The sequence below is a fragment of the Abramis brama genome, assembly GCF_963993115.1.
Source record: "Abramis brama genome assembly, chromosome: 4".
In the NCBI taxonomy this organism is placed as follows: Eukaryota; Metazoa; Chordata; class Actinopteri; order Cypriniformes; family Leuciscidae; genus Abramis; species Abramis brama.
In genome coordinates, this window is record NC_139966.1 from 7,854,672 (window position 1) to 7,879,720 (window position 25,049).

At 37.1% G+C, this 25,049-nt stretch overlaps 2 protein-coding genes across 4 annotated transcripts in view; both read right to left on the reverse strand.

Moving 5' to 3' along the window:
* LOC311081602 (protein NLRC3-like) overlaps positions 1-25,049 on the reverse strand; it is a 649,618-nt gene that overhangs the window by 66,316 nt on the left and 558,253 nt on the right. The gene's annotated exons all lie outside the window — the stretch shown is intronic.
* Positions 16,137-24,549, reverse strand: LOC311081622 (tripartite motif-containing protein 16-like protein). Of its 2 annotated transcripts, none has more exons than XM_084112202.1 (7): positions 24,503-24,549; positions 20,483-20,576; positions 20,241-20,366; positions 19,348-19,623; positions 18,408-18,464; positions 18,131-18,178; positions 16,137-17,943 (listed from the first exon to the last, which is right to left on the reverse strand). In XM_084112202.1, exons 4-7 carry the CDS (start codon positions 19,604-19,606, stop codon positions 17,426-17,428), a joined length of 882 nt encoding a protein of 293 aa, XP_083968328.1. In that variant the 5' UTR covers positions 19,607-19,623; positions 20,241-20,366; positions 20,483-20,576; positions 24,503-24,549; the 3' UTR covers positions 16,137-17,425. The 2 variants fall into 2 exon arrangements, with proteins under 2 accessions (XP_083968328.1, XP_083968329.1); XM_084112203.1 differs by having other exon boundaries at positions 17,141-17,943; positions 19,348-19,587.

Here is a 25,049-nt window from a genome sequence, read left to right on the forward strand (position 1 = left end):
TACCACTGTAGTTGAGGTCAAGAAAAACATTCATGACACAGTTATAGTGGCCTCATGACAGCCAATGTCAAAACCAACCACCTGACAGTTTAATGAAATGTTAACCCATAAAGCTAAGTGGTTTCTTAAGTTTGATAATGAATCTGCTATGTCATGTTTATGACATATTTATGACAATTTATGGTGTCTTGGTAATGTCAAGTTGTCATGACAAAGACACTGACAGGTTATGATGTATTGGTTTATGTCAAGTTGTCATAACAAAGACATTTCAAACAATGTCATATTTGCATTAAAAATGTCATAATTGAGCGAATGACACTTAATGACAGTTATCATAAACATGCATAAGACCTCCTTCATATTTATGACATCTGCCATGTCATGATTATGAAGGTGTCATGTCAGTCTTATGCACACCCCTTCAAGTAAAGTGTTACCTAATTTATTAACATGGTACCAAGTATATCGTAAGAATGGATTTACAGCAGTACAGTCCTTCATTATCGTTGATCATTTCTCATAACATGTCCAAACCTCCACAACAGTTTACTAAGCTGAAAAATAAGAAAAAATACACATGGATTTAACACTTATAAGACGTACATGCGTTGGGCTTCAAAAATATAACCCACCATGTCTTTGCACGCATTATGAAATAAATGCTTTCTTATCAGACTGAGAATGTTCCAAAGCAACATCCCCGATGAAGCCTCAGCCACGACGAGGAGAAGAGCTGCTAGGTAGAGCATCATTAGCATTTCTTTCATTGAAAACAGTGGGGAGCATCTCATCACAACACAACGTAAGTGCTTTCTGTTGTGTCTAACGAGACATTATTAAATGTGGTTATTATGTGACCATTATTATCATTATTTGTGATATTCATATTTGACATCATCATTTTTTTTTCTTTAAACAGGTACAACGGTTAAAAAACTAGTTGTGCCATTTTCAATGGATGAGAGAGCATTTCATCAGAAAATTAGGGAAGCTTTTCCAATAATAGGAGAGGGTGGAATTGAAATCTGCAGAGTTGACAGGAGGAGAAGGATAATACCTGTTGAGCTGAGCTCAGTTTGCCCTTCAGCTATAAAAGCATGCCCACAGTTTGGCAGGTCAGCGGTATATGTGAGGCTTAAGGTAAGAACAACAAAGTATTCAACCAAATATATATCCCAAATTAATTATTATGCTATAAAAACAAACATGTTCTTTTTCTGCTGATCCTGCATTGCTTTAGCTGGGATGCCATTACTATTGTTACTATTAATATTCAATTAAAAAGAAAACTGTTGTTTGAAAGACTATGCTGCCTTTTTTCTTGACAGAACACATCCAGTTCGGCTGGCACACAACATGAGAGCAGTCATGAGGTGAACTGTCAAAGCAGTACCACTGTAAGTTTTTCTCACTTTCTTTATTTACATAGATACTCATCAAATCAGAGAGCTAATGTAGATCAGACAAAGACTCAACTGAGCTCTTTGCAGCCGCTGTTATCAGTGATGTGGCTGGAACCAGATCCTGGATCTTCATGTAAATGGACAACTGGAAACCCTTTTTTGGTTCAAGTTCCCTGATTACATATCAGACCATTGAATGGTCACTGGGCAGTCCTGACAACAGATCCAACCTCTGATTCCTATTTTGAAGCTTCCCAGAAGACAGTTTTCTTGCTCACAGGTTGCTTTTTCATATCTTAGGGGGCTGGAGCTCATAAAGTATCAACTTTGTTTCAGATGGTTCTCATAAAATTGCTTATGAGAAATAAATATACACAAACAAGATAATTGTTGATGTAAAGTAAAAGAATAGAGCTCTGGAATTAATGTGGATAGCAAAGCATTTGGTTTTGGGGAAAAAATAAATGTTTTTTGCTTATCCTGCATTGCTTTTACCGGGATGCTATTAGTATTGTTACTAATTATATTTAATTAAAAAGAAAACTGTTGTTTGAAAGACGATGCTGCCTTTTTGACAGAACACGGCTGGCACACAACATGAGAGCAGTCATGAGGTGAACTGTCAAAGCAGTACTACTGTAGGTTTTTCTCACTTTGTGATTCTTCAGATATACATGATACGTTTATTTATTACAATATTGCTAAAGACAAACCACCTCTTTTCAAACTGTGATTGTTTTTTAAAATGTTCATTCTAAAGTGTAAAATATTCATTATTTCTCAGACCTTTTTGTATTCTGATTTAGTGTCATTTTGTTGATAGGATCCAATCTGTGGAACCGTAGAAATTTTAGGTAATGCAGGAACAAGTAGCTGGGTAAGTAACCAGCATTCTCATCATCTATCAGGTGAAACATGTACATTTATTTGTAGTTTGCTGTACTGTTTAATTAAAGCATATTATGTTCTCAAAATAAGATTTTGTTTTGTACTTTGTGATTAACTTTGAATAATGTTATAAACTTAATAAATGTAATGATTTTATTTATCTGTTCATTATGTTAAAAGGATCATCAGTGGCGCCAGTTTGAATCCTTAGAACAAAGGCGAAGAGAGGTTTTTTTCTATTTATTTTTTCAGTTTTAATCATGTTTTCCTATATATGATATAATGTATACGTATGTGTGTGTTTAACATTTATCCATCTTTTCAAAGAAAATTGCTGAAAGGAGGGCACATGTATGTCAGATTGTTGAGCCGGAGTACGGCATTGCAATACAGTTTCAGTACCCTGATGGCACCAGGAAAACAAGGACATTTGTTGAGTCTCAACCAATTCAGGTATTTTGTGTTGGCTAATTTGTAAGTTCTTTCTACACATTCAGTATATTCATGATATAGTTCTGATTTGTAATTTCTATATTTGCTCATGTGTTGTAAAGGATCTGTTTGCCTTTGCTGGTTCAGACGACATGGCCAGTGAAGTATTCCGTGTACAGCTGTCCTGGTCACCGAACACTATACTTAGCACTGTTGATGGTAGCCTCTCAGATCATGAAATTAGCAGGCCCTCAACCTTGTATGTGCTTTGGATGTCAGTTGTTCAAATAGAGGTAAGTTCAACTTTAAAACATCAAAGTTTTTTCTAAAAGTGAAAAAACAAAAACTTATGGTGATATTATTATAATGCATTTTAGGGACTAATTGCATCCAGTGTTGAATCTTCAACTGACCAACCGGCTGGTACTCAGGACTTAAGAAGCATCCCGAGTCCCATCCATTCCCGTGATCAGGATGTGGGGTACTCCAACACAGTCACAGGAAGCATCCCGATTCCCATCCATTCCCGTGATCAGGATGTGGGGTACTCCAACACAGTCACAGGAAGCATCCCGATTCCCATCCATTCCCGTGATCAGGATGTGGGGTACTCCAACACAGTCACAGGAAGCATCCCGATTCCCATCCATTCCCGTGATCAGGATGTGGGGTACTCCAACACAGTCACAGGAAGCATCCCGATTCCCATCCATTCCCGTGATCAGGATGTGGGGTACTCCAACACAGTCACAGGAAGCATCCCGATTCCCATCCATTCCAGTGATCAGGATGTGGGCTTCTCCCTCTGCCCTGTTCCAGCTTCTTGACTACCAATTGACAATTCTTCTCCCTTTATGCAACTGCATACTGGTTCTTCACCCTCGACACCACCATGGTCTTTGATTTCTTTTTTCCCTTTACTATTGGCACACCTCCTTGCCCAGTGGTCTTCATACCTGGTCCTGGGAACCTGCCGCTCTGTACATTTTGTCTGTCTCTTTTATTTTACACATTTGATTCACATCAGCTTGTTAAGTGAAAGCTCCATTAACTGAACCAACTGTGTCAGATAAGAGACAAATACAAAATTTCCAGAGCTGTGGGATTGAAAACGATTGTTCTTGTTTTTAAAATGTAAGACTTACGGACAGATTTACTAACAGCTTGCTCCAGTGCAAACCCTCTTTTGGCATTAAAACTGTTAAAACTACTGTCAGGATTTACCAAAGACGCGCAGTGAAAGATTAGCTCTGAAAAGGTGTGGACAGGGTTATTTTTGCAGTTGACATTATTCAATATGCATTTGTAGGAGTTTCCCTTTCAGACGCAAAATTTATGGGAGGAGAATATTTTAAAGGATATCATGCAAGTTAATTTACTAAGGTTTTCACTTTGCACTATAAATTTACTGGTATTTGTGCCTTTGTTTACAGGCCAAAAAAAAGGTCAAAAAAGTTATTTTCTGTTCTTCATAGATTGCGTTGGTCATTATGGAAATGATCTGCATCTGCGTTCTTTGATTTGTGTGTCGTCAATAGATCATCGCTTTCCACTCCCATCGGCACTTTTATGGATTTGTGCTCTCACGCTAATTTGCCCTGTTTAGTAAATCTGGCCCTAAGTTTAATACAGTTTGTTGTGTGGTTTTGTGTCTAGACTGTTACGCAATTAAAAAAATACCTCCATTTTTGTACTTTACAGTGAAGTCTACGAATTAGATTCTGAAGATGAGGAGGATGTGGTCATGTTGACCTCACCTGTGTATCCTAACAGTGAAATTGATGTAAGAATGCAACCATACTTTTAAAAAGCCATAATTATTTATTTTATTAATGTAACCAAATGAGATGATTGACATTAGTGAGCACCTATCAGCAGATAATCCACCCTATTTAAGAGCTGGTTGGCAGTAGCCTGGCATGCGTCACGTCCGACTCCGCCTCCTGATTCGTTGTTGACAGTGGCTGTAGGTAGGTGGGTTAGCATATAGCAATGGTTATCTTCTCTGTGTATGGCACTGACTATTTGTGTTGTGTTTAGTCTGTCTTTTCTCTCTGCCTTGTTCGTGGCATCGTCTTAGTGGGTGTATTCGTGTGCTTGCTTTACAATCAGGTATGTGCAAATTGGGTGTGGAGGGCGAATTGTCTGTTTTTGTTTGGGATCGACTGATGTTTTGGGCTGTGTGCAGTGTCTCTGTGCTCCAGCTGAGTGCACAAATTCAAAGCGTCTGTGCGACGAAAGGATAAACACCATGGGTGGTTAGATCATCTTCTTTTGGTAAGTTTATTGCGCATGTAACTGAGTTGAGTTTAACATTTAGCGTTGAGGCATAACATTTTGGTGTTTTCTTTGTCTTTGGACCAGGATTTTCCCTCTCGTCCGGGCGATCATTTTCTCTACTGATGCTATAAATAGCCATTGTAATCTTGTCGATTCCTTGCTGCCATATTACAAGAACATCATATATTTCTGCACAGAGAAGGATTGCCGCTTTCCAGTCACACCTGTGGCATTTACTCTCGCTGCTGTCTGGTTTGGTTTTATTTATTGAGGGTGTAATATTACCATTTGCTACATGTGGACCTAACACTCATTAGGGTCTGTAACCAGGGCAAAAAACCGTCCGTGGCTCTATGCGAGTTTGTTTAGATCTTTGTGTACTAATTGTGAGTGTTTATTAAATTACTACCATCATTTATTTGCTTATACTGGGACAAATTCTAATTGTGGTTTGTTGTTGTTATTATTATTATTATTATTATTATTATTATTTTGAAGTTTGTGTATTTTCTTATTTCTTTTCAGGAGCTGGGGTCCCACGGGTAGAGGGTCTCTTCTGGTGGTGGTGTTTCTTCGAGTGTTTGCCGATGGACACTGTTGAAGTGCTTGATGGTGTGACCTGAGTGCACTATGGTGTGTGAGTGTGCTTTGGTAAATTAAACGTAGTGACTGCGTCTCCCGTGGTGTACCTCAGCCCTGTCAATTTGTGTCTTTTTGGGTTTTTATGTCAACTGTATTAATGTTTTGTGTATATGTCGTTTGTTGACCTTGTGTCAGTATATTCTTCTTAGTTCCAGATGTTATTTTATGAAATGGTTGTTTTTTTAATGTGATTTGTCTTTTTGCTATAAATTAAATTGTAATAAATCTTTTGTATTTTTGATACCCATGTCTCTGCCTACCTTTACTAGAGAAAGTGAACCTGAGTGACCTAATGATGATAATCTGAGTGTTGTCCATATTTCCCGGGGCGAAATTCCCCAGGTGGCGTAGTCGAGATTCTTTCTACCTGTAATACCGCCCGCTTGCCACATTAAGTTTGTTTTTTGTTATTGTAATGACTTAGGACAGCGTTACTGCTGCTGACATCATCAGAACATTTCAGCGGGAAAACCTGAATTTTAAAGAAAAAATGATTGTAGTGGCCAGAAGAAAAAAAATTCTAATATTTGTATTTGGGCTCTTTATTTCTCTAGGCTTTTGATGCAGGGTGTGCAGTCCTCATTCGGAGATTTTGAGGGGAAAACAGGCCATGTTTTTTTTTCACCTATGACCAAGTAGCTGTGGAAATGAAAAAAAAAAGAAGCTTATTTTCTTGGTCTCTCATGCATGGTGGACCAGGTTTCAAAGCACTAGATAGCACATTATTCAAACTAATGTGTGGCCAAGCAGATTCTGCAGAAGAAGGTATGTATCTTCACACCATTCAAACAGAAGGCATTTATGATTTGTGAGGGTAATGGAGTTTCTTTCTTTTAAGGTATTTTTTTGTCAGACCCAAGAAGACATAGATGGAATAGTGTCAAGCCTTGGAGACTGGATTGCTGACTGTGGTGTCCCTGGAATTTAATATGGAAGGATATGAGACGGATCTATGGTCAGGTGATCAAACACTACATTTACTTCAGGTATAAAACTCAAAATAATTTACATTTACTGTCAGTCTACAGTTTGAATCATGTTTATTTATGTGCCCTCCACTAATATTGGCACCCTTGGCAAATATGAGTAAAACAGTCTCTGGATCCAGATATTTCAGATCCCCGCTTGTGTAACTTCATCTCCTTGACTCCTTCCAAAGGTTTTGGAATGAAAGACTAAAAGGATAAACAGCTAAGACAATTTTACATGCTCATATTTACAAAGGGAGACAATTCTTGTGGAGGACACTGAATTGAATGTTTTTATTTTATTTTTAAATAATATACAGTATGGAAATTTCTTGGAACATATTTATTTTAGAACAGCAGACATGATCACTCAATTTAAGGATGGCATGAACTCCTGTGTTAACTTGTGGCAGATTGTTGAAAAAAAACTGGAAGGTCTTCCTTCCCTTGTTTACGAATGAGCAGAAAGAATTAACCAGAGATTAACTTAGAGCCCTGTTCACAATTTGCTGGAGTGAGGAGGGAAGCAACCTCAGAGAAACGGAGGAAGACACCATCTTTTGCTGGGAGCTCCTGCTGAATTCAATTCAGGGTAATCAGACTGGGATCATTTTTTAATAATATTGTCATATTTTATAATTATGCTTTTCTTCAATATCACTCTCACAGTCGTCAATATACAGTATTTGCATGGTTTTAACAGGCAATCACAGCTGTTCTTATAATCAGAAAAACAGCACAGTTGTGTGATACCGCCTTTATACAGCAGATCAATAAGCTTCAGTAAAATATAATATAGATTTTTTTTTTACACCCTCTTTTCTTAATTTTACAGAAAAACAATCGACAATCACCTTTCAGGAGATGCTGGTGTTTATTACTGGTGCAGACAGCATTCCCCCACTGGGCTTCCCCGGAGAACCGAGAATCGAGTTTTACACGCAAGAAAACCGCCGGCTTCCATTTGCTTCAGCTTGTGGCACGGTGCTCTCTTTGCCTCGAGGCATCCGAGAAGAGGAGGTGTTGACTGACCTGCTTAACACAGCACTTAAAGGGTACCTTGGATTTGGAAAAATCTAATTTAGTCAATTTAGTCAAATGTTAATTAAAGGGATAGTTGACCCTAAAACAACCCCAGCCAGAACTGTCCTTCCTCCATGTGGGTGATGAACGCCTGGCAATGTACCCCACTGCAAACACATGTTTACTTATTTTAAGAATTCCAGTCAAGAATACCTATAGGGAGTTTAAAAGTGCAATGGAAACAGGGATTGGCTGTTCAGACCAGTTTGGTTTCCAGTAAATGTTTTATTTTTTTGTAGACAAGTTTTGTATTTTATCTGAGTTCCTGTAATGTTTTGGTTTTGTTTCATGTCTGTTACAGTCCTGTTATAGTCATGTGATCCTGCCATGTGTTCCTCATGTGAATGTGTCATGTTGTCCTTGATTGATTGTCTTGATTATGTTTACAGGTGACCCTTGTCTAGTAATTAGTCTTGTGTATCTAAGCGCTCATGTTAGCTGTGTGTCTTTGTCAAGTATTGTTCCTGTATTCACTGTTTGTAAGTCTATGTTCACGTTTTTTTGTTTTGAGATCCAGGCCACGCCATGCCTTTTTTATGTTTGATCTTGTTCTGAATAAATACTTCACTTGGGTTCTTCAAACTTGCCTTCAGTGGATATTACTTACATTTGTTCCTTTGTAACAAGTTCATGTTTTTTTATTCCTGTTTAACGTGTTTGGATGTTTTTACTGAACTGTTTCCCTGTTCACCATTTCACACAATAAATAGGCTGAAATATTTTATATTGTAATAGTTTTATTGACTTTAACACATGAAAGAATTGTCTTATGAATGTTGCAGATATCAAGTAAACTGCATGTGAAATAAAACATCTAAATTGATTGGATAATAACTAGGATTCTGAAGCAGAAATATTATGAACATTTCAAGGAAAATCTGAATGTATTAGACAAAGCAAAACCAAACCTTAGTGAGATGAATGAGTGCTTAAAATGGGGAAAGAGAGAGGTACTGTACATAAATACAATGTAAAAACAGTACAAAGAACAATAAAAAGGTTACAGAGAGTCAAGGAACCTAATGGCCTCTCTCAGGAGGTCCACTCCAAGGTTGTCTCTTGGTCCTCCCAAGGGATCAACAAGTTGCTGAAGTTCACCCAAGCGGTCATTGTCCAGGGTATATTCAGTCAAGGGGACCTCAACGCTGTCTGGCCTGTTAAAAGTGGGTACCTGAGGTGAGTGGGGCACTTTTGCATCTAGTTGAGCTGCTGCTCATCAGCACCAAACACTCCCTGTAGGCGAAGACAGCCACGCACAAAGATCTGATATGGCGACATGTACCTTGCAGTTCTCAGGCGGTGATGGTTCCACTGATTGACAAAAGATGTAAGTCCCGGTTAATTCGGGGAAGGTAGATGTAATGGAGTGCCCAAAGGTGCCTCTCATTGTTGCAGTCTACTACTCCATCGTCTTCTTAACCCTCTGGAGTCTGAGCTGTTTTCTGGGCCTGGAGGTGTTCTGACATGCTCTGACATTTGTGCTTTTTTCAGTTATTTATAAACATGTTAATGGCAAAGGTGTAAATTCACTCTATATAGCACAAACAGGGCTACCAAAATATCTGATCAACATGCATGTATATGTTTGAATTTTTAAGAGAATAATGTTTATGCGTGCTTATTGGAAAAAATTAAAATGAAAGTTGCAGAAATAAGGCCATAAAACACATACTAAATATGTGGCAATAAGACTTTTGACTAATGGATGTCGTCGCCTATAGTTTTTTCTTCAAAATTATGTGAAAATAGTCATGCTTTATCGTTCACATAAAACCATACATTGATTTAAATTGATGTAAAACAGGTTTTGCTTGGAAAGCCAATATGCGAGTGGGCGTGAAAGAGGAGTGGTTTTCACCTTAGATTACATTGTCCCACCCACTCTGCATAATGACTCTGCATAATTAGCCATTCATTCAGGTGTGACACTGACTGAGCCACAATGCAAGGACAAAAGATATATTTAGAAGAAGACTTATATTGACCATTTAAGATTTTGCTTACATCTATCTTGTAAATATGTTTTGCTATTTTATTAAAAAGGTTACAATTACAACAATAATTACAATTTCAACAATATTTCAAGTGTACTCTTTCTTTGTAAAAAAAAAAAAAAGATTATAGGCCTACATTTTATCTATGTATTCATTACTTTGAATATAGCCAACATTGGAACGGCTAACATCTTAGTTGATGACTTTATTTTTGACAAAAATAGTAGGCTATTTTATATATAGAAATTGCTAAACAAAAGCTTATTTGACGAGGCAGTATATTCTACAGTAAAAACTGTACCCAAATCTACTAAACAAAATGTTGTCTTTCATATTTCGCCTGACTGTAATGTTGTTTTCATGAAATATTAGTGCATATTGTTAATTTGCCGTTTAATACGTTGCTTATACAAATAGCCTACATTTTATTTCAACATATTTCAGTGGATTTTTACTCATCTCAGTCTAGCAATACAGTTTGCTAAAACAACATCATTCATTCACAAACTCGATATAAATTTAACTTCTGGCAAAGATAAAGTTGAATATAGGCTTTTGACTCGCGATCTTCGCAGTGAACGCACCGGAGAAATGCACATTTATTAGGCTACATAGTTTTTTTGTTTTGGATGGTTTTGTTTAGAACCAGCTTTCTGTAAATATATTTCGATTTTTTTTAGACATGTGAGGCGAGTAGGCTACGGGTTCATGATGATCTCCAGTTCAGACCTTATGTTGTGATTGCCTATATTTACTTTAAATCCAGGAAATTTGTTAATGAAAATATTATTAAAATTAAGATACAATTGATACAAAACGAAATTCGTTTTAAATAAAGGATTTGTACTTTCTGTTTTGAGGTCTCTGTGAATGTTTGAAAGTCTTTTAGTGCTTAGAGCGCTCGCGTCCATAATGGAGAACTGTCACGTAATATTGTTTTTTTCCTCATAAATGCGAACACGAAAAATAAAAGACAAAAGACTTTTAAGTAAAACTTACTCCGAAATTGTGTCCTCGGCGGAATTCGCTCTTCAAAATGCTGCCGTTCGTCGTCTGAGTTACAATCTTCCTCTGAGGAAACAACCCGGTATCGTGCATTCTTCCTCGCTGTCCAGAATCATCTGAAGGGCTTCTTCACTGGAGAAACGAGCCATACTCAAAACGCGATGAACTATCAGTAAGTCTCATGAAGAAACTGTGTTTTTATGGCATTGATCGGGGGGGCGTATGCGATGCATACTAAATCACCTAAACTATTTACATGTGAATCGCGCCGGGGGCGGGGCGGCCGCAGCTGATTATAAAGATAATGAGGCAGAAGGAAAAAACGGTACCTCTCCTTGCTTTCAGACAGATTACATGAGTTGAAAACATTTGTTTTTTATATAAATTACTTCATTTACAAGAAGAGATTTCAAGCTTCATAAAGACATATCTCACGTGTCTGTGTGAGAAGTATTCGCTGAGTTATGGTTCATTTTCGGACGCGTTTCAGAATGGACTACACGGAGAGAGAGAAGGCAGAACTCGCTTCGTGTTTATTTTTCTTTATTTGGCGAAAAGCACAACACTTTGTTTTTATTGTGAGTATGCACAAAAAAAATACACACTTAACAGGATCGATTGATGTACAACACAAGCATATAAGATAAAAATTAATATTAGAATTTTGATATTTTTTGCACTGATAAGGAAAAAAAACGAGCCTATCGCGCCGGCGCGATAGCCGACCTCAGGGGGTTAACCCTCTGGAGTCTGAGCTGTTTTCTGGGCCCTGGAGGTGTTCTGACATGCTCTGACATTTGTGCTTTTTTCAGTTATTTATAAACATGTTAATGGCAAAGGTGTAAATTCACTCTATATAGCACAAACAGGGCTACCAAAATATCTGATCAACATGCATGTATATGTTTGAATTTTGAAGAGAATAATGTTTATGCGTGGTTATTGGAAAAAATAAAAATGAAAGTTGCAGAAATAAGGCCACAAAACACATACTAAATATGTGGCAATAAGACTTCTGACTAATGGATGTCGTCGCCTATAGTTTTTTCTTCAAAATTATGTGAAAATAGTCTTGCTTTATCGTTCACATAAAACCATACATTGATTTAAATTGATGTAAAACAGGTTTTGCTTGGAAAGCCAATATGCGAGGGGGGCGTGAACGAGGAGTGGTTTACACCTGAGAAATACAGTGTCCCACCCACTCTGCATAATGATGAGCCATTCACTCAGGTGTGAAACTGACTGAGCCACAATGCAAGGACAAAAGATATATTTAGAAGAAGACTTATATTGACCATTTAAGATTTTGCTTACATCTATCTTGTAAATATGTTTTGCTTTTTTATTAAAAAGGTTACAATTACAACAATAATTACAATTTCAACAATATTTCAAGTGTACTCTTTCTTTGTAAAAAAAAAAGATTATAGGCCTATATTTTATCTATGTATTCATTAGTTTGAATATAGCCAACATTGGAACAGCTAACATCTTAGTTGATGACTTTATTTTTGACAAAAATAGTATTTTATATATAGAAATTGCTAAACAAAAGCTTATTTGACGAGGCAGTATATTCTACAGTAAAAACTGTACCCAAATCTACTAAACAAAATGTTGTCTTTCATATTTCGCCTGACTGTAACGTTGTTTTCATGAAATATTAGGGCATATTGTTAATTTGCAGTTTAATACGTTGCTTATACAAATAGCCTACATTTTATTTCAACATATTTCAGTCGATTTTTACTCATCTCAGTATAACAATACAGTTTGCTAAAACATCATCATTCATTCACACACGCAATTTAAATTTAAACTGTCTTTGCCAGCTGTGGTAAACAGCGCGCATCTCTGCCGTTCATTCATAAACAGAAACCCACGTGAAGAAATTCACGTGAGAAGGAAAAAACTTACTAGTATTCCTCAGCTCGCTCCTTGATATACCCGCACTTCTGAGGGACATTTTCCATTATTATTATTCCTCACAGCGCTGCAAGACGGTGTAAACAAGTAATGATCTGAATAAACTTGTGAGTTTTCTCGAGCTGTATGGGGGCGTTCACAGGATTGCGCGGATTACCTCAGCCATTTGCGTTTGAATAGCGCACGCTCTCCGTGGGTGGAGTCACATTACATTTGAATTAGCTCTAATGAGCTCGACTGGAATCGCTCTCTTTTAATACAGATTTCACAAGATGGGAATATTTGTTTTTTATATAAATTACTTAATTTAAAAGAAGAGAATTCAAGCTTCATGCCTGTGTGCCTGTATGCCTGTTTGACTGAGTATTCGCTGAGCTACAGTTCATTTTCGGACGCGTTTCAGAATGGACTACACTGGCAGAGAGAAGGCAGAACTCGCTTCGTGTTTATTTTTCTTTATTTGGCAAAAAGCACAACACTTTGTTTTTATTGTGAGTATACACAAAAATAATACACATTTAACAGAATCGATTGATGTATGAAACTCCTATGGAAAATCAAAGTCAACAGAGTATTTATGAGTTTCTTTTACACTGATTAAAAAAAAGCGAGCTGGTATCGCCAGCGATACCGTCGACCTCAGGGGGTTAAAGGCAGGCTTTGGTGTTTTTTCCCTCACAGCAGGATCAGGCTGGCTGTCTGAGCTAAGGACACATGACTTTTATTTTGGCTTCTTAAGTGGTTGTCTTTTTATATACCTCTTTGGAATAAAGTCACTGTTGTCAGAGAGACCTCTTCGGGAACAGCATTATCACTGTCATCACTTGACTCAATGGATAACTTTTGTGCTTAGGCATGGGGCTGTGCTGATGGCTGTGCTAGCACTTTGATGTTATCTGCATACCACGCAACTGCTGGGTTTCGCACACTCTTAATTTCTTGGGGGAAATTAGGCTTGAGTGTGTGCATCAAACTCAACTATAATGATGGGCTGTCCTGTCTGCTCAGTAGGGGGGGCTACTCTCACTACTTTCAGAATGACCCGATAATTCTCAAAAGTTGCAATAATGTCATCATCTGTGTCATTATTAGTAATGCCTAACACACATAATGAATGCCATGCTTTCACATTGTAACACTTTTCAATATCAGACATACTCATTGTGCTCAATCACAAAAAAAATTACTTCAGAGACTAAAGTTTGGAATTTCATCACTGTCTCAATGTACTGGTAACCGGCTATTTAAAAAAAAAAGTCCTCCTGGCTGGCTCAGCACAAAAAGGGATGTAACGGGGACAACAGAATAAGTATTAAGTGTAATTTACCCAATAGCGGTTAAATAAAGCCTAGGTTCGGCTCTAGGAGGATTTTAAAGTATAAGATTTGGGCCAAATTAAATTCAAGCAGGTAACAGCCGGCAATTTTATTACAAAGAGTCCAGGAATCAAATAAAATAAAATAAAATAAAACAAAGTCTCAATAGTCCTTCTGGATTCTGGATGTGTGTGTGTGTGTGTGTGTGTATGTAATACTCAAATGTCAATGTGTGTAAAGGCCTTTTTGTGTTTTCTACCCGGGTAGTGTGTATGTGCTTAGCTCTCAGTTCGAATCCGTGTTAAATCACGATGATTCTTTTGAATCGTAGATCAGGGTCTGGCTCGCCGTTCAAAGGTGAATCACTCAACAGAATCAGCATGCAAAAAAAAAAAACAATCTACAAAGCAATGCAGTCACATTAAGCATTTCTTAACCCTCTGGGGTCTAAGGTGTTTTTGGGGTCCTTGAGATGTTTTGACATGCCCTGACATTTGTGCTTTTTTCAGTTGCTTATAAACATATTAATGGCAAAGGTGTAATTACACTCTATTTAGCACAAACAGGGCTACAATAATATGTGAGCAACATGAATGTACATGTTTGCATTTTTGAGAGAATAATGTTTATGCATGGTTATTGAAAAAACTAAAAACTAAAGTTTCTGAAATAAGGCCACAAAACACATACTAAATATGTGTCAATAAGACTTTTGACTAATGGATTCGCCTAGAGTTTTTTCTTCAAAATGATGTGAAAATCATCCTGCCTAATCATTCACATAACACAATACATTGATTTAAATTTTGCAAAACACTTTCTGTTTGGAAAGGCAATATGCGGAGTGGATCCAACACCATCCAACACCATCCAACGATCCAACACCATCATGCATATTTAGTGGTTCGCACCTGAGGAGACAATGGGGCCCGCATACTTAATGAGCCATTCATTCAGGTGTGTCACTGAGCGAAAGAATTGGAAGCATCTCAATTTTTTTTATTTTTCCACAAATTGTGCTTGCAAATTGGCCTATAATATCCAAGGAAAACATGTCTAGTAATTGTGCAGTTAATTCTCATACTGTATTTTCAGTTTTGGAATATTTATCCTCTCCCTAAATTTGTCACTAATAAAACACAATAAAAATAATTTAAAGAGAAGGCTTATATTGACCTTTTAAGATTTTGTTTACATCTATCCTTGCATTTATATTTTTTTGCTATTTTATTAAAAAGATTATACAATTATAACAACAATTAAAATTTTAACAATATTTCCAGTGTAATCTTTCTTTGTAAAAACTAAAGTATACATTTTATCATACGTATTTCAAAGTTAAGGATTCATTAGTTTGAATATAGCCTACATTGGAACAAACACTATAATAACATCTTAGTTGATGACTTTATTTTTGACAAAACATAATATATATATATATATTTAACATATGAGCAGAAATCCGATTTTTCTAGTCGATTTTTACTCATCTCAGTATAGCAATAGAGTTTGATAAAAGCTGTTCATTCACACACAAAAACAGTGATTCATTTTGAAACAGTATTTGTGCCAGCTGTAGTAGCTTACACAACAGCGCGCAACTGTGCGTTCATTCATTCACGCACAGAAACGCGATTCATATTTAAACAGTCTTTTTGCGCATACAGACACTATTGCAATTAGAACAAAGCAAATATAGAACTGACCTCTTCCTCAACTGGATCCGTTGCTCCTCGAAATGAAACTTCCAGCACTTCTGAGGTAAATTTTCCAGGATTACTATTAAGATAGTATTATTCCTCACAGCGTTGTAAAGTACATGACTCTGATTTCTCGTGGTGTGTGTTATGCAGCTGATGTGGGCATTCACAGGTTTGCGTGGATCGCCTCAGATCATTTGCGTTTGAATAGCGCTCGCTCTCCGTGGGCGGGGTCACATTAAAACATAATGAGCTGAGATGAGAACGACTGACATCTCTCTCTTTTCATACATATTACATAAACTGTGAATATTTGTTTTTTATATAAATTACTTAATTTAAAAGAAGAGAATTCAAGCTTCATGCCTGTGTGTCTGTATACCTGTTTGACTGAGTATTCGCTGAGTTACAGTTCATTTTCGTACGCGTTTCAGAATGGACTACACTGACAGAGAGAAAGCAGAACTCGCATCATATTTATTTTTCTTTATTTGGCAAAAAGCACAACACTTTGTTTTTATTGTGAGTATACACAAAAAAAATACACACTTAACAGGATCGATTGATGTATGGCACTTGTATGTAAGATCAAAGTCAACAGAGTATTTTGAGTCTCTTTTACATTGATGAGAAAAAAAGCGAGCCTATCGCGCCGGCACGATTGTCGACCCCAGGGGGTTAAGCAAAAAAGTAGAGTAGAGAGAAATTTGACATGTATTAGAAAGCATTTTACTGAATAAGTAAAATACTTGTAAAAAGATGCAAGTATTACCGTATGATGTGTTGCAGACTGGACGCAGGAGAAAGCAGAGGATGAAAGCCGTAGAAAAAGGACAAAGAGACGGAAAGCTTTACATGCGAAGGTCCTAAGGGCTTTTCCAGAACTAATGACAGTTCAAGACTTCAGATTTGACCGATTGTCTGTAAAGGACTGAATGTATGCTGAGGGAGTTTCCAGGAGGGGATTTCTGAACATGTCAAAAAGTTTTAGGGACTTTTAAAAGGACTGTAAAGGAATGTCCAGGCAGACGCTGATCCACCTGGACGGCCTCTCCGGTGGTAGATGCCTTTGCTGTTGTGCCTCCTGCAGTCAAAGCTTGCAAACTGTTGTTTTTCGATTTTGTTCTGTTTTGTTTTATTTTTATATAGTAATACATTATATGTAAACTAGTTAACCTGTATTTAATTAAACAAATATATATAATCGAAATTAAGAAGCCTGTCTGCCATAAGTCTCTGTTTTACAAAAGATTGAGCTGAACTAACCACAGAGAAGTCTTCTGTGATCTAAATATTTTAAGTATGGAAATTTTAATTCTTATTGTTTAGAACAGACTTGACTTACTTTACCTTACCTGAGAATAATTAAAATAAGGTAAAAGGTGTTTAAAATTAATGCAACATAAAACAATAGTTACAAGGTTGTGAATGCATGTCTCAAGTATTTGTTGATGCATTCACCAGACATATTAACAAGAACACATTGAAACTAAACATAATCTTGACAATGTTTATTTAATTTGATTTGATTTATTTGTTTACATGTTTTCCCTAGCATGTGAAAGTTAGTTTTGTGCAAGTGCTCATTTTTTCTTGAAGGTGTTTGTACAATTTATTGCATCTTGCAGATTGGTTTCAATAGATAATGTTCTTATAATGAGAAGGATGTTTGTGTAAATGAAGATTTATTACACACATTAATTCTGACATGTTATTCCAGTGACAGTTGTTCAGCTGTAGTAATAATGTAATGAAGAGACTCAATAATCTTATTCTGATACATTAACACAGTTTCACTGATCCTTTATAAACAGTAAACCCCGGATAGAGCAGTTGAGTGAATGTGGTCTGGACTGTGTGTATGAGGCTCATTGTGTCAGAGACGCTGTAGAAGGACAGAGTTCCTGCACTGTGATCCACATACACTCCTACTCTACTGCTTATGGGCTTTACAGGGAGAGGAGTCTCTATGTTATTGTGTCTGAATGAGTAACTGTAGGAAGAGCAGTACAAACTCCAGGACTGATCATTACGTCCAAACACACACTCAATACCCCGGCCCTTCCTGCTAATGCTCTTATATGACACTGATATATACACACGTCCACTCCACTCAATCTCCCAGTAAGAGCGTTTTTCACTCATACTCTCTCTACACAACACCTGCTCCCACTCATCAAATCTGTCTGGATGATCAGGATACGACTGGACTGTGTCAGTGACAGTAATCATGTTGTTCCTCTCAGACAGACAGAGGCATTTATTCATTGTGTTCAGATCCAGAGTGAGCTGATGAGAATCTGATGGAGAGAAAACACATCACAAGTAGGAATGATGAATTATGAATCTCTTCATGTTCAATATATCAGCAGGTTCCCAGTACAGATTAATCATCATTTACATGATCAACTTTAAAAAACCTCTTCTATCATGTTTTATCATGAACACACTCAGTGAGTTTTTCTGAGTGTTTTCTTAGTGACTTACAGTGTAGGAAGTCGTTCCTGGTCTTGGGAACAGTGTTGGTGAAAGTTACTGTGGAAATCAACAGACATGAAGAGTGTGATTATCATCTTAAGAAAAAATGATCCTTGAATCAATTCCTAACACATTTCTAATACGATGTTCTAGATGATATTAGATGGAGAAAATGAGAGGAATTGCAAGTATCCTAACTTGAAAAGACAACATTTAGTTCAAATGATTACTTGCATAACTAATTTCAGACTATATAAAAATAACACATTAAAAAATTAATATTTACCCTCCATTGAACTGGCTCCAACAGGAGCAGGATCCTCAAAACTGCCCTTAGCCTGAGCTGTGTGAGAGAGAAAGAGATCAGAATGAAAATACAGTGACATTAAACCACACAAACACATCAGCAAAGCAAAGTTTAGGCTGAAAGCCAGTAGTTATTCATTTATATTGAAAACATTTACTCTGAGAGATTAATAATAGAAAAATAGTATTACAAATATATTTGTATTTTTTTCTAACTGTATTTCAATTATATTTAAAAAACAAATATTCCTTAGTTTTGCTTTTATTTTTTAAACAGCACATTTCATTTTAACTTTTATAAGGTATACATTTTAACAATTTATGCTTTTCTTACGCAGTATTTTAGTCTTGTTTCCAGTCCAAATATCTAAAAATAATTAAACCAAGAAGCATTTACTAGATGTGTAAAATGACACAAGAATAGATTTTTTTGCTTAAATTGAGCTAAATTATCTGCCAATGGGGAAGGGAAAAAACTGAATTCAAATGGAAAATAAGAAAAATTATCTTAATTCAAACGGAAAACAAGATTATTTTTGCAAGTGTGGTCACACCCTCCCTTTAAAAACATCTGGCATTTTCAAATGTAAATATTTTTGTGAGCAATATATAATCAGTGTCTGCAGTGAGCTCTTTCGACGGCGCCTCACAAGCTTCTTGTACGTCTTCCCGGCGGGAACATGGCAGCGGAGCGGCACGTTCACAATAGCAGCTTCTGAAGAGCTTTTCTATGGCGAAGAAACTTCTATGTCTGGCTTGTTCAGATGGTGATAAGCCAGTGGTCTGAAGGAGAAAGATTCAGTGGAATTGGCTTTCGGTGCCACTTTACAAAGGAAGAGTGCCAACAGCTATTCATGCACTTGAACGCCATAGAAATGGCCTTTTTTCCTTTATGCTGAATCACTGTTTTAACCTGTTACCTTGCTTGTGTTTGTTCTCTAACTGTTCAGCCACATTGTTCTGGTTCATCTTCCTCAGGATCTCCACCATGATCTTCACAGCTTCTTCTGGTCTAAAACGCTTCTTCATCAGATCCACTGTGTCAGGTCGGTCTGCCTTTTCCAGAGCAGCCTTCGTAAAGCCCTCACAATCTTTTAAGCGCCATTTAAACCTCTTCAGTTCCTCTGTGTCTAGATCATCCAGAGCCTCCAGAAGCAGTTCTGAAACAGACGCCATCATCCTTCACTGATTCACTTCTGCAGGACAAGAAGATACACAAAGTCATCTGTTTTGTGTTTAACAGCTATAATCACTTTTAAAATATTAAATTATTGCCTTTTAGTTTTATTAAAGGGTAACTAAACCCTAAAACAACTTTTTTTTTGTTAATGATCTGTAAGACTGGGGCTTTATTAATGCTGACATTATTAATACATATTAATGCTTTTTGACATTTGGGTATAAAGTGTTTTAATTCTACAATATATGGTGTAAAATGCCTGAGTGCTGCCCTCTTCAGGTTGAACGGTGGCTATTGCAGTTGAATTTTCCTATTGGAAGTTGTGGTGCCCTGTGACGTCAGAGGGCACCAGCTCACCACGCCCTTGCCTACAGAGAGACGGGTCTCAGGTGCACGCCCGCCCTCCGCTGGGCTCCGCCCACTTTTCCAGCATTTTTCAAATATTGCCAGTAGGTGGAGTCAGGCTCTGACCAGGGGTTGAGTAACCCTTAAAGAACTCTTTCCCCGCCAGCATGTAGAAAAAATAAAGTTGCTAGCCACCGCCAGGGTTTTTAATCATGTTGTATGAATATCTGAACATGCAATATATCAAAAGAAAGAGCAGACCCTCTGCTTTAAATAATAAAAATAAACCTTTTTTATTTTATCTTCATCCAATCTTTTTTTCATGAACACTTGAATGTGGGTAGTGTTGGAAACTTTTCCTTCTTCAAAGCAGAAACCAGAAGACGTTGGGATCACGTTAAGCAGTTAATAAAACTGAAAACAAAAAGAGATAGCATTCACAAATGTAATATGTAATAAATACAGCAATAACAAAATAAACAATTACAATAACCCTGTGTGTGTGTAGGTGTTTGATGAATTAAGTTCACCAGTTCTGTCCGATGAAATCCAGATCACTGAGTTTAGATTCTTTTGATCCAATGCTTGGAGTGCAATTTCTTAAATCAATGTCAAGTCAAAGTTCTGTAAAGAGAAATCCATGGATTTTGAGTTAATGTACGGTCCTACCACAATACTGGACAGCACGAAACAGTCAATGAACACCGAAATCAAACTGGGTGGCTCGCCATCTTCCATCCAGAAAAGAATATTCAGGTGTAACGAATGGACTTAATCGAACTTGCTCTAGGCATCATAAAACCTTCCCCCTCTCCTGTTGTCATCGTCCCTCAAACCAGTTCTCTTCAAAGGCCGTTATCACCTCGGCTCTCCTGAGCGCTCTCAGCAAGAGACTGTGTCTGCAAGCCTCAAAGTCACTTGTGTCACGGTTCGGTTCGGTACGTTTACGATACAGCAAAAAGAAAGAAATGCCAGAGAAATTTCCTTGATTTAATTTTCTTTTTCTTTTTTTTTATTAAAACTAACATCATAAAGTATGATATTTTTTTACTTTGAGCAATTCTGGAGCTATAATTGACTCTTCTTAAAACAAAACAGCTCCTTGGAAAAAATTAAATGTAATATTGTAGTAGTTATAAACAAAGGTTTATTTTAGTTCAGATTAACATTTGAGGGCAGCAATTGTATTCATAATGTCAAAATAAAACCGACGTAATGTTACTTGAAGGCATTATAGCCTACTATTCTTGCTAAACTTCCATGGTTGCAGTTAGTGTTGCTACAGTAAATCCATGGTGAATGTTGCTGATCTGTAGACACTGGATAGTTCATTCATGGCACAATGTTTCTTCCTGGTTTCCACGCGCTGTTTGATCCGTTAATAACGGAGAAATGTGAATGTTTCTCACTAGATCTCGCAGCGATGTTATTACTTCTGTGGTGAATTCAAATGCTTTCTTTACTGGATCTCTTATTAGTGCTGTGTAGTAACAGTGTCGCATGATCACGATCGGCTCGCGCTGCTTTGGTCCAAACTGATAAACGGTCCGTCAACCACACAATAACGAGCAGTTTCGTTCCGCTTGCATTACGTTTGCCATTTGATGTTGGGCAATATTGTGGTCGCGCCGGCGGATTATGAGCGCGCTCACCACGCGCAACGCACCTACATTTGAAATAACGAAATTTTGAGACAACATTCTCCTGTCTTCTTCCAGCAACTTCATCTTCAAGTTAACTTCTTTAAATTCAATGTGGGACACCCCAAGAACCCAAACGAACGCTTCAGTGCACTCCTGGCGAAATCATTTGCGTGATGGAAACGCCTGATCCCATTATTTTATTTCTAAAGATACTAAATGTATTTACATCAGATGTTTAAATCTGTTATTAGAGCTGTGCACTGTTTGTTTATGGGCAGGTTGTGGAGTCAGTCACAGCATCTTTCGGCGGTGGTCTGAAGTTAGCAGTTTCTCTAACGAACACGAGCCCAGCTCCCGCAAGAGAGCCAGCACCACTACTGTGGAAACGGGAGAACAGAGACCGGCTGATTACACTTGAATTGCTTTTAAAGGTTTAACTTTTAAGTTTAAAATGTTTGTTAAACAAGTTTAAATGTAGGCAGTATTGCACATGTTAAAACAAAATAAAATAAATGCTGTATTAAGAAATGTTCTCATCTGAAATAAAGGAAGATATCATGTAAACGAGTTATTGTTGTGTATTTTACAAAGGTTTAGATGATTATGTTATTAGTGTTGTTATTTTTTTTTTTTACAGTAAGTTTGATTTGAGTCAGAATTATGTGTGTAACGGTCACCAGCTGGAGTGCCCTTGAGAGCCACCAGAGGGCACTCCACACTAGACAATTGTCACTCCCTCACAAACTACATTTCCCATAACTCACTGCCCGGACTCATCATCACTGATTGCATGTCTCATTACCCTGTTAGTCTCAGCCTATTTATACCATGTTCACTATTTCACTCACTGCAAAGTTTTGTATGTTGTTGCACTGCATTTCCGAGCGTTTTCCCTGGTTTCATGTCTCTTGGTTTTTGGATTTCTTGCCTGTTCCGTGGATTACTCTTTTGCCTCTGACCCCTGTTTTTTTGTTTGTTTGTCTGGACGGCCTACCTGTGTTTTGACCTATTGCCTGTATATTGGATTACGTGTCTGGATTGCCCCTTAATTAAAGCTGCATTTGGATCTCAACCTTCGTGTCTCGGAGCAGTTCATAACAATGTGGTTCTTTATTAATTACTGATGGGTTCCCTATATTTTCACTTTAGAATACCGTTTCAAAATCGACTGCGGGCGGTAGATCCTTTTCCTATTTAGCACCAAAACTTTGGAACAATCTTCCAAACATTGTCCAGGAAGCAGACACACTCTGTCAGTTCAAAGCCAGATTAAAGACACATCTCTTTGACCTAGCATTCACATAATACATTATAGACTTCTATAATTCAATGTTAGGCTGCATAGATTAGGTCAGCTGGAACCGGGAACACTTCCCATAAATCCTGATGTACTCGTTACATCATAAGAAGAATGGCATCTACGCTAATTTTAGTGTCTTTGTTTATCCCGAGGTCTTCCCGCAGTCCGCAGGATCCAGGCCGTATCCAGATCTGATGAAGGACCTGCGCCTGGACCCGATGACAATGCAGTGCTGAAGTGCCAACTAGTCTCTCCCTATGGAGGATCCCTTTACCACTCTACAGATAAGGCGTCGTCGGGAAAATTCAATTTGCGGATCTACCCCGAATTGATAAAATAAAATAAAATTCTGAATCAAAACTATAAGGAAACGCCAGTACTTTGTTTAGGCTTGGTTTGTAGGGAATTCCAAACCTGCGCACATATATTCAAATGCACATAACTATAGAACCAATTCTTAATGCGCATGTGAACGCCATCAGCGTCTCTCACAGGTTCGCATTTAAAGTCTGTGTAGAGAGAATGGTGTCGTCTTAGCGGCCCCTAATTTAATAACAAATGATCGTTGCAACGGAAGCGAATCAATCAAAACTAACTTTAGTTGGAAAATAACTTTATTAAAGAACCGCTATAAAGCCAAAACAATCGTACCTTAAATTATACGTTTATCTCTGTAAAGCTGCTTTGAAACAATCTACATTGTTAAAAGCGCTATATAAATGAAGATGACTTGACTTGACTTTCAGGTTATAAGTAGCCTAATTCCTGGACAATTATTTGATAATTCTTTATTAATTACTAATGGGTTCCCTATATTTTCAGTTTCCCTCAGTTGTTCAAATACATGAATTTACTCAATGGCATTCTAATCTGAGGAATAAAGACACACACAGTACTTTATATAAAATATAAAAACTAATCTGAGGTTAGTTATGGCAAGGCACTTGAGTGCAGGGTTCCTTTCTGAAGTTGAACACACTCACAAAACCACACAGGCAAAAACCTCTTTAACATTTACATGTATTTGTTAAAATTGTATTTTCATTATACTACTTCTATTAATAACATTAGTAAATAAGGAAGGTCACAACTCAATGTAGTTTTGTATGACTGTTCATTAGTTACTTCTTAGTTATTTTTCTTGAACCTGAATTAGTAGATAATTAATAGTAGTTCTTCAGGAGGTATGACAGAATTCATTAGTTATTGAGTAACTAACTGATACATAACACAATCATACAATTATATTACATACTGATTAGTTAACACATCTTCCTTAGTTAACAGTAGTGAAGAAGTAGTTAATGAAGAATTACCTATTAGTTCTTCAATAATTCCTTATTAGTTATGCAGTAAGAAAGAAACAGTATTCTAAAGTGTTACCAACTTTTCACAATTTTCTGTTCACAAATGATCAACAGTTGCTAGGCAGATTTGTTAGATTAAAGTTTTACTCTGCATTCAGATTGGACCATGTAAATAAACCAAGAGTTTATTAAATGTAAATAAACAAGAGTGTTTGAAGAACTATATTATTACAAGAATACCGTGTGGGGGTTACATCTAAATAGGTCAATATTGAAGCATATGAAGTGCGATTTACTTACCATGAAAAACTAGGACATTTGTAGGCTTCTTATACCACCTCTGAACTGGCATCTCAAGAAAAAGCTCTGAAACTCATCTCTGGGAAAACAAGGCAAACCAGTTTTTCAAAAGGCGTGAGAGAAACTCTGGGGAGAGAACACGTCAAGACACGCATAACTGATCATGTATGCAGTAGATGGCATCAGATAGTTTGAGAAATTACAGGTACAGTAAGAGACAGATGTACTTATTTAGCAGACACTTTTATCCAAAGTGACTTATAAGAAACATCATCATGTATATAATACAGTTTATGGATGTGAATTAGTTAAGCGTTTGTAAAAGAAGTGTGTTTATCTCTGTAAAGCTGCTTTGAAACTGTCTACATTGTTAAAAGCGCTATATAAATGAGGATGACTTGACTTGACGTGTCTTCAGCTGTTTCTTAAATGCATTGATGGTCTCAGCAGATCCGGTGGATAATGACAGCTCATTCCACCATATAGGACCAGAGAGTGCCAGTGTGTAGACGAGGCACAACGACTCGCTGCCACAAGAGGTTAGTTT

Coding starts and splice junctions, on each gene's coding strand:
- LOC311081622 (XM_084112202.1), bottom strand. CDS start 19,606: ATGATGGCGTCTGTTTCAGAACTGCTTCTGGAGGCTCTGGATGATCTA. Junction 18,179..18,407: donor TGGAGCCAGTTCAATGGAGG/GTAAATATTAAT, acceptor TGATTTCCACAG/TAACTTTCACCAACACTGTT. Junction 17,944..18,130: donor CAGGAACGACTTCCTACACT/GTAAGTCACTAA, acceptor TCTCTCCATCAG/ATTCTCATCAGCTCACTCTG.